This window comes from Galeopterus variegatus, unplaced genomic scaffold (genome assembly GCF_000696425.1).
Source record: "Galeopterus variegatus unplaced genomic scaffold, G_variegatus-3.0.2 Scaffold7953, whole genome shotgun sequence".
Classification (NCBI taxonomy): domain Eukaryota; kingdom Metazoa; phylum Chordata; class Mammalia; order Dermoptera; family Cynocephalidae; genus Galeopterus; species Galeopterus variegatus.
The window spans coordinates 5,207-16,006 of NW_007734064.1; the positions used below are offsets into that span (position 1 = coordinate 5,207).

Genomic DNA, 10,800 nt, shown 5'->3' on the forward strand with positions numbered 1-10,800 from the left:
TAAATGTATGCTTCTCCCCCGAATAAAGCAGAACTTCTCCGGTGAACTGTCAGCTCGGGTCCTGTCATCCTTTCAACCCTAAAAAATGTGCTCTGCAGATTCTGATTGCAGGATGGGCTTGACCCCTTGGGCTGCAGCTGGAAGGATGACATCCATCACAGTGGGAAGTGAAGCTGCACTGCAGTGTCACCCAAGGTTTATTTTAAAGCTATAATAACTAAGACAAGGTAATACAAGTGTAAGGAGAGACAACTGGATCAAAATAACAGAAAAGAGACCCTAGTAACATACTCATTCACATACAGATATTCAACTCATGACAGAGGTAGCACTGTGAGCAAAAGGAAAGGACTGACTTTTCAGTAAATGGTGCTGGGACAATTGGATATCCACGTGGGAAAATACTCATATCACACTAAAAAATCAATCAACTCTAGGTGTATTAGACTAAATGTGAAAAGCAAAACTATACATCCATAAGATGATATACGAGAATAACTTTACAACTTGTTACTAGGGCAAGATTTCATAACACACAAAGAGGACTAACTATAAAGGAAAAGACCAAATGAGTACATCTCTTCATTAAAATTAGGTTGGTTCTTCTCTTCATAAAAAGAAACTATAGGAAAATGGAAAAGATAGACCACAGAATGGAAGAAGAAATTTGCCAACACATATAACTGTCAAATGGCTCATGTCCAGATTATATAAATAACTCTCAAAAATCACTAAGACAATCTGATAGAAAAATGGACAAAAGATACATAAACACACCAAAAAAGACAAATATCCAGTAAACAAAGGAAATAATGCTTAAATTCATTAGTACTCAGGGAAATAAACATTAAAACCACAATAATAGCTTTATACTAGCAAAAAGGATGCAGAAAAGTGATAACTTTCATACATTGCTGGTGGGAGTATAAATTGGTACAATCATTTTGGAAAATAGTTTGGCACTGTCTTCTAAAGTTGAAGATAAGACATTCCCTACCAGAGTTCCACCCTATACAACTCCAGAGTCTCCACTGACATCAGTACGTATAGAAATGGTACTGTCTCAAGTTGTACACTACTGTGGATAGCCTGTGTGGCTGTACACAGAAGTGCTTTCCCCATAAGTCAGCAATTTTAGTTCTGGATATGTACTATAGAAAACTTGCACACAAGTGTACAAGAATGCACGTTTGTAGTAGCACTGTTCACAAAAGCTAAGAACTGGAAACAACCCAAATGTCAATCCCCCAGTAGAACAGACAAACAAATTATGGAATAATCATAGATGGAATACTAAATAGCAATGAAAACAAATGATCTAGACCCAACACACAACAACATGGACGTATAGTACAAACATAACAATGAACAAAAGAAGAAATATTAAAAAGAACATACACAATATGATTCCACTTTTATAAAAAAAGGGCAAAACTAAACTATATTGGTTTAGGCATACATACAAAAAGGACAAAACTGTTTTTAAAAAACCAAGGAAGTGATTAATATAAAAGTCAGGTTAATAGTGACCGCCAGGGGAAGGAACACATGGTGAGTGGGAAGGCCTTTTGGAGTGCCGGAGATGTTCTATTTCTGGGGTATTACATGGGTGTTCACTTTATAATCATTCATTATACTTGACACTTACGATTTTTACCATTTTAAGCATACATATTTTACAATAAAAAAAAAGTTAGTGAAATAAATAAGGAAAAGAAATGCCTAGTAACTATTAAATAAAAGAAAGGACAAAATTACATTCAAGGCAATAAGCATGAGTAAATAAGAGGGATATTAATCAGAATATATATCAACTATGAATTTATATGTACTTAGAAAATAGGCTCAAAATGTAAAATTTGACAAATCCATAGAAAGATTTCATATGTCCCAGGAATTGACAAATCAAGTAGACAAAAAAAATTTATAGAAATATAGTAGATTTAAACAACACAATAGCAATGTTTATATAATGGAGATTCGACTTTTTATTTATTTATTTTTTTTTTTATTTTTTTAATGGGATCCGAACCCAGGGCCTTGGTGTTATCAGCACCGCACTCTCCCGAGTGAGCCACGGGCCAGCCCAAGATTCGACTTTTTAAAGAGCACATATGGAACATGTATAAAAACTCATTACATTTGAAGTCACAGAGTCTCAACAAATTCCAAAGACTCAATATGAAAAAGACCATGTTCTCTGACTACAATGCAATAAAATTAGGAAAACATAATAATAAAAAGACAACACAAGAAACCCTACATCATTTTCAGACTTAAAAATCACTCTTCTAAACTTCCACTTCTATCCAGGACGGAGTAAGAGAAACCAAATTTACCCTTCTGCCTTTAATCAAAACCAAATCAAAACAAAAATCAGACAAAATAACATAAAGCAAGAGTTTTCAAGACAATGGACATGAGGCATATATTCATACAAAGACTTGAACATGAATGTTCATAGCAGTTTTATTTGTAGTAGTCAAAATTTGATAATAATCCAAATTTCCATCATCAGATGAATGGACAAACTGTAGTATATATTCATGTAATGGAATACTACACAGTAATAAAAAGGAATAAACTGTTAATACATGCAACAACATGCAAAAATCTTAAAATAATTATGCTGAGTGAAAGATGCCAGACAAAAAACATATTATATTATTCCATTTATATAAAATGGAACATATTATATGATCCCATTTATATAAAATCCTATAAAATGCAAACTAATCTATAGTGATGGAAAGCACATCAACTGTTGCCTAGCAATAAGGGAGGGGAAGAATTACCAAGGACAAAGAGAAAGCTTTTGGAGTAATAAGTATGTCTATTATCTTGATTGTGGTGATGGTTCCGCAGGTGTATATGTATAAGAACTTATGAAATTATATACTTTAAATATAAAGTTATTATATGTCAGTCACATTAATAAAATTACTTTAAAAATCATTTTTATATTTTAAATATTTATATTTAAATATTGCTAAACAAAGATTGTAGTACTTTTATTCTTTATATTTTAAATAATTAAAATTGGATAAAAGTAGATCCAATAAGAAGGGCCTAAAGCTATTCCTATTCGTTGCACTGTCCTCAGTGACTCTTAAGGCACCTCCAAAAAACCCCTAGGACTCTGAAGAGGAGTTTGAAAACTTCTGTTTTATTTTTTTATTTTTTATTTTATTTTTTAAAAGATGACCGGTAAGGGGATCTTAACCCTTGACTTGGTGTTGTCAGCACCACACTCAGCCAGTGAGCGAACCGGCCATCCCTATATGGGATCCGAACCTCCCTTAAGAAAATCAGACTGAATTATGAGTAGAGAGAACAAGTAGAAGGCAACAAGAATAGTACTCATGTGAAATGCATCAAGGGTGAACCAGTTACCCAAGAAAGGCTCAGCCTAGGAAGAGAATATGACTCATTATGTGTAATACAAATAAGTCACTGAGGACACTTATGTTTGGAAATTCTGTAGAAAAATTTTATTTGATATCTCTTGTCATAAAAAGTGCATTACAATAAGTTTGCAAAAAAGACACTTTTTTAAATGAGGAACTTCTATCTACTCATCTGTTACCCCATGATTCATTTCCTACCCTAACATAATGATAAAACATTTTTTTCTTCCTTTTTTCTTCTCGCTTTGAAGGGCAACTGCCATGAGGGATATTTTAATAGAATGTGCCAAATAATCCTTGTCAGAAAAGAAGTAGCTTCTTACTGGCTGGACTTAGAGAGCCACTGGCATTCTTTTAACCCTGACCCAAAGGTTACTAAACCCTGAACTTAAATGCAACCTATTACTTGCAATCTCTCTTCCTGTGTTTCTCTTTTACTCACGAACTCTACTTTAAAACAACCTTAAACTTTAAGCACTTAAGAATTGCTTAAGAAATGAGTAAGAGATCTGAAGTTAATTTACTACTTTAATTAACTTAGCAATTATTTACTGTATAAGAATCTCAAAGTTAACAAAAATTATATGAAAGGAGAATGACCCTTGTCTCAAAATAAGATCAATTCTACAAAACACTTAGAATGTTAAGAATACAATTTACACAGTAAAAATGATTTGATTTGTTTTCAGTATGAAAGTACTTTTAATTTCTTTACTGCAGGTACAATGGCATCCAAGTCATCAATTTCTGTAATAGAAAAATAAGAAAAATAAAGGAGAGTAACTTTTTCTAGTGATAAGCTTAGATGAAATGAGAACCTCCATGCAAAGCAAACCTCAAACATAAAGGCAACACTACTGGTGCTTTCATGCACATTAAGTTTTTCTCCAATAGTGGTGGATAGATTATCACTGATTCAGACAAAATGTTTTACAGAGCATCTGTTTATAAAAGATACCACATACCTAAAATACCCTCTGATTCTGGTATTAACCTTACTAGCAGTGTGCTCTTACTAACAGATCCACCTGGCCACATTTATATGTTAATACCTCTTTAGATCTGAATTTCTTCTCTATAACACAATCCTGTCCTCTTTAATTGTCTTGGTAAGATCTTTTATTAGTAGGATCACTCATAGGTCTACGTTTTAGGATGAAAGGTATTTGACTAATAAAAGGTGTGAGGCTCCACAAAGTTCAAATCTCAGATGTAATATAGAGTTTACCCTGGTCTAACTTTCCAGATAAATCAGTTCAGGTTCTCCTTTGACAGTTTCTTTCTGAATTTGATTTTTCTTTCTAAAACTGTCTTATTCCAGGGCCGACCCGTGGCTCACTTGGGAGAGTGTGGTGCTGATAACACCAAGGCCACGGGTTTGGATCCCTATATAGAGATGGCCGGTTAACTCAATTTGGAGAGCGTGGTGCTGACAACACCAAGTCAAGGGTTAAGATCCCCTTACCGGTCATCTTTAGAGAAAACTAAAAATAAATAAATAATAAATAAATAAATAAAACTGTCTTATTCCAACCAACCTAAGTTAGGACTCACTCTCTAAAGCTCCTGGACACTGAGCAAGCAAAGTCCTTTCTCTTATTATCCAGAACACAACCTTACTTAAGGTAAGCCCCAATGGCAGGTTTTCTATATACCCACTACTTTTTTCTAACTTATTTCACTAGGCCATTGTTCATAAACTCATTTCCTTTAAATAAAACATGCTTCCTTGGATTCCAACTCTCTCTACATTGTTTAGCTGGATTTTGGTTGCTCTTCCTTTAACCTGACACATGACCCATGCTGTCCCCTACTCATTTAGTTCTTGAAGCTCCTGATTTCAGTCAGAATACTTGTCTGGAACCATTTAATGCAGCATCAAAATATGGGAAAAGAAACAATATAAACAAACTTACAATGGAGAATTTGGTTTATGCCTTACATTGTAAGGTACAAGATCAAGTTTAATCCCTGACTCTTCATTCTGAAATCACACCTGTTTTCTCACTAAATGAGAAACCTGCTTTATAAATGAACCTCACAGGGAAGGACCTTGGCTGACATGAGAATTCTCAGCCAATCACACCACTTATATGAGAAAAAGAAAGGAAATGTTTTTAAAAAAATCTCAATTATCATTAAAGATAGTCTCCATATCTGATATTCAGTTAGTACTCCATACCCAGGTACTTAATAATAAGTATATCTAGTAATAAAAAGACAGTCATGTTTGCCAAACCAATATAACTTTCCCAATGTTATACATAATACTTAACTCCAGAATTTCAACTTTGACCAAAATACAGAACTCATCTACAGAGAAATTGGCTTTCTGAAACAAATGATCTTATATGAACCATGCTGAGTATCATAATATCTGAGAGGAAGTTTCTATAGGATTCTGAAATAAGTGTTACCAGCACCCCTATTGTTTATTAATGTGCCAAATATCTACTAATGATGAGAATGTTGCTGTTTAAGTTAATGGCCATCCCAAAGCAAGTAGAATCATCTTATTCCATGAATCAGGCTCTTTAGGATACGAGGCAACACACAGAGAATTTCATGCCTCATCTTAAGTTTATTTTTCATATTACATTTTCACTTGCTATGATCTTTTCAAACACATGAGCACGCGTAAAGCATGCTCACTCACTGTCTCCCTTGCTTCTATCCACATTGTTTCCTTTATGTTCACTAGGCTATATGCTCCAGTCAGACACTTCTTTCATTTATTCATCTTCTTACCAAGTTTTAATTTACTCATTCCCTTATTTTCCTAGCAAGCCTCTTTTCCTCTTCTAAAATCAAGGAGCCATTCTTTTAAAAAAATCTTTCAAATGAGCTATACAGAAAAAAAGAATTCATTAATGAATAAATCACTTTAAACTTTAAAAATTGTTCTAAATAGTAAGATAAATTAATTTTATAGCCATATAGAGTTACATTTAAAATAAACAGGGCTTCTATTCTGCCTATGATTCCTAAACAAATTATATTTTTTCTTTTTAAGAGATACTGCTACTAATGAAGCCCTCAATCTGACTAACAGTGTAAGTATAATGCTCCATCTCTTCCTTTCTATAGATGTTTACTACTTTACATTACTTCACATCACCTAAGAAGAAAATATTATTTGCATATACACAGTAAGTAGCTGCTATCTTAAGAAAAAAAAAAAAAAGGATCATAAATTCTATGGGATTTCTCATTAAGCAATGACAGAGCCAGAGTAATCCCATTTCTCATGATAAGTGCTCAAAACAAAGGCAGTACCTATCTTCTTAAAGGGTCTGTGCTCCTCTGTTCCATGGACTAATGCCAACCAACTCTAACTGCAAGTTAGGAGTGTGTTTCCAGAACTTTTAGTGGTTTCCAGACTCTTTCTACCAAACACTCTAGGTAAAAATACTAATCCAGTGACTGAAGAGCCCTCTTCTCTCAAACCTGCTGACATCCCAAGACTCAAAATTTAACCACCACCAACAGAGATCTTACCTAAGATTTCAAGAAGATCATTAGTAAATGCTTGAAATGCTGGGAAAAATTCCTCATGTTCTTCCAATTTGCTGATAATGCTGTTTTAAAAAATTCACAGTTTACACCGAATTTCCAACTTAGGGTTCTTGCATCTGATTACTAACAGGTGGTTGCAAACAGAACATTTTCAAAATGAAAAGAAACTATCCTGCTAATTTAAACATAAACTTAATGATCATTTACTATAATCCTTCCTTTTTGAGCCCTTTGTTCATCTAATGTCACTTTTCTAGAAAAAAAAAAGCATCTCATAGATTATCAGTGTAAACATTTGTTAAATTATATAACAATCCTAACACGGCAAACTTCCCACTTACCTCAAGGCTTCTTAGACAGACCATGCTTTTAATAGCATTTTCTAAAAATAGTAGGCTTTTATACCCAGTATCCTCTTAAACATTAAGTATCAGTAGTCAATAAAACTTTGGGAAAGGGGAACAGACCAACAGTGGGATATATGTTTCTTTTAAAAGCATCAAACAACAGAAGACTCAAGTGTCTCAACTATGTAAGGGTTCTTCTCAGAAAATTGCAGGACATGTGAAGTATGTGGAATAAACTTATGTTTCCCTTCACATATGTTGTGGTATAAAATTGGGGGTGGGGAAAGTTGCTTTAAGTACAACTGCAATGTCTCAATATTTTTTTAAAACACCAAGTTTTATGTTAGGGATGCCTAGTCTTTTTAAAAATCCTTAACATTTATCTTCTAATCAAATAATAAATATACTGTTAGTGATTATTCAGTGTTCTATGGTAGTATCCTAAAAATAGGATTTGATATAACCTGAACTCACATGAAATTGATAATGTTTGAATTTATCCATATATAATTTTCCCTGGTAACAGGTTTATGCTGAAGAATTCCTGACCCACCCTATGTAAACTTATAGGCCCTACACTCTATTTTTATCTCAGCATTTTCTCCATCCCCTAAGGGCATGAAATTATTTTAGGTTGTCAAGTTATTTATAAAAGGAGCTATTCTAAATAGGGAAGGTAAATAACTTATGTAGTTTTGAAAGTCTAATTTCACCCCTCCAAGCATTTTGGATGACACTTTGTAAACTTTTCAAACAAATACCTTTGGAGGTCTTTAGGTCCTAATACCTTCTTAACCTGCTCATTCAAATCCTCACTAATCAGCCTACACAATTTTCCAACTGTGCTTACCAGCACACACAATGAAGATGAACTATCTGCAAAAGAGAAATAAAAAGATAGGATACTTTAAAAGAAAACTCCCAAAATCATTATATCCATCAAACGTTTTATGCTTCAGTTATTCTTAATTATTTATTTATTTTTTTAAAAGATGATCGGTAAGGGGATCTTAACCCTTGACTTGGTGTTGTCAGCACCACACTCACCCAGTGAGCAAACCGGCCATCCGTATATGGGATCCGAACTCGTGGCCTTGGTGTTATCAGCACCGCACTCTCCTGAGTGAGCCACAGGCCGGACCCTATTCTTAATTTTTTTAACTTAAAAAAATTTTAACTACTTTTTATTGATTTAATTGGAATAATTCTTAAATGGGGACCAATAATGACAAAGGGTCATCACCTAATTCTAAGAGTTCTCGGAGGTTTCTCACAGCATTGTTCATTTCTCCAAGCCTAGTATAAACTTCATTCATTCGGGGATAGACTCCATTTAAAGAAGGCACATCAAATAATTTCTGGAAGTGCGAGACAATAGCTTGCAAAGTTTGAAAGTTTGGCACATCACTGTCCTGTCCAAAAGAGATGGTGATAAAGAAAGACAGTTCACATCTTAAAAATAATCTCAAATCTTTAATAAAAAACCTTAAAAAGAGAAATAGAGCCTCAGTGGAATATTAATATCTATATAAAATTATCAATTTTAAGAGAAGAGTATATTAAGATGTAAACATTTATATAAGTATTACCTTTTCCTTATTTTCAACTTCTTCCAACATGGTATCTACTATAAACAAAAGATCTTCAACTTTGATACCTTCATTTTCATTCTGCTTCTTTAAGTTATGCCAAGGTACCAGTTCCGCAGATAGTATTCTCAAGGACTTATACAAATCCTTTATAATAAAAGAAACTACATGGTATTATTGATTTAAATAGTTTCTACAGTAACACTAATAAAATATAATTATCCAGACAGGTTTAAATATACATATCTATATGTAACCATCATCAGTATTTTTAAAAAAATACTATTACCCATTTAGAACAAGTCTGTTAAAATTAAGTTTCTCTAGGTCTTTCAAATACAGGCCTCACAAAAAAATTACATTTTGATTATCCTAAATCTGGATGCTCTAAATAATTATATGTTGTTTATTATTATTATGTTATCTACGTAATTATTTTGAATTATTGATAAAGAATAAGCTTGTCCTTATATTTTGGTTTTGAATTATTTATAACAGCTTTATTGAGGTGTAATTCAAATACCATAAAATTCACCCTCATTAAGTATATAATTCAGTAGTTTTAATATTTTCACAGAGATGTTCAAATATCACCATTATCTAATTTCAGAACATATTCATCATCTCAAAAAGGAATCCCCTAAAAACAAAAGGAGCTTTTTTTTTAAAAAAAGAAAGAAAGAAATCCCCTACCCACTCACAGTCTTTCCCCATTCTACCCTCCCTGCAGCCTCTGGTAACCACTAATCTACTTTCTATTTCCACATAAATGCAATTATATAGTAAGTATAATTTTTTTTTTTTTGGCAGCCAGCTGGTACGGAGATCCAGACCCATGACCTTGATGTTATAAGGCTGTGCTCTACACCACTGAACTAACAGGCCAGCCCCTACTGTAAGTGGCCTTTGTAACTGGATTCTTTCACTCAGCATGTTTTTGAGATTCATCCCTGTTGTAACATGTATCCCCAGGCAGACTTTTAATGTGAAAGGATCCCTAAACTAATCCTACTTAATCTTCCTAACAGCCTACTTAGTTTTGTTGGCTTAGACATGTTACCCTAATCTATTTTTAACTGTGCACAAGAGGCAAGGCTACTGGAAGCTGAGAGCTTTAAAACTGATCAATCGACAAATATTTACTAAAAATCTACTATGTGCATGGCAGTGCTTTCCCCTTTATAATGCTGTCCAAAGAAATGTAATATGGACCCACAGTAATTTTAAATTGTTTAGTGGCCACATTATGGAAAGTAAAAAGAAACAGGTGCATTAACTTTAATAATATATTTTATTTAACCCCATATATCCAAAATATAATTTCAATACGTAATCAATATTTTAATTCCCTCCCCCCATACTATGTCTTCTAAATCTAGTGTTATTTTACACTTACAGTACCTCTCAATTGGGACTAGCCACATTTCAAGTGATCTATAGCCATAGGTGGCTAGTGGCTACTGTATTGGACAGCATAACTCTAGAATACAGAAAGAAGTACAAGAAATCCCTCCTTTTTCTAACTTTTTATTTTTGTCCTCCACATATTTAACCCTTTCTAATTAAGACCCAGATTTCATATACCAATGTCTTTAACCTGTCATTTAGTAGGAAGGCAGTTACCTATTTTAGCAATTCAGGGCAATAAATTCAGTTATCATATTAATGTTTTAAACAGTAAGTGCCACTAGAATTTGAAAAAAAGTTAGCAAGTAGCAAGATAATGATACCTTTATTAGCCAATGCTCCATCGACAGGGCACATTTATAAAGTAGTCTGTGGTAAAAAAGCACACCCAGTCTTCTAGATTTTTGCTTGAGAGTAAGAGTATTACAAAAGATGTTCTGATTCCCTCAGCAATGACAGGATGGTTGTAGCACAGTAAGTTCAGTATCATTTAAAATGTTCATAATGTTGTACGACCTTACTACCATCCATCTC

The 10,800-nt window shown here is 33.5% G+C and overlaps 1 protein-coding gene across 1 annotated transcript in view; it reads right to left on the minus strand.

Annotated features, from left to right (window-relative positions):
* Window positions 1-3,466: 3,466 nt before the first annotated feature.
* The window catches only part of CEP70 (centrosomal protein 70kDa), a 38,846-nt gene continuing 31,512 nt past the window's right edge, over window positions 3,467-10,800 (minus strand). Inside the window, 6 exon segments of the mRNA XM_008592467.1 lie at window positions 3,467-4,076; window positions 4,078-4,154; window positions 6,906-6,985; window positions 8,032-8,146; window positions 8,514-8,682; window positions 8,860-9,006. Coding sequence (XP_008590689.1) covers window positions 4,032-4,076; window positions 4,078-4,154; window positions 6,906-6,985; window positions 8,032-8,146; window positions 8,514-8,682; window positions 8,860-9,006 — 633 coding nt within the window. The 3' untranslated portion in view covers window positions 3,467-4,031.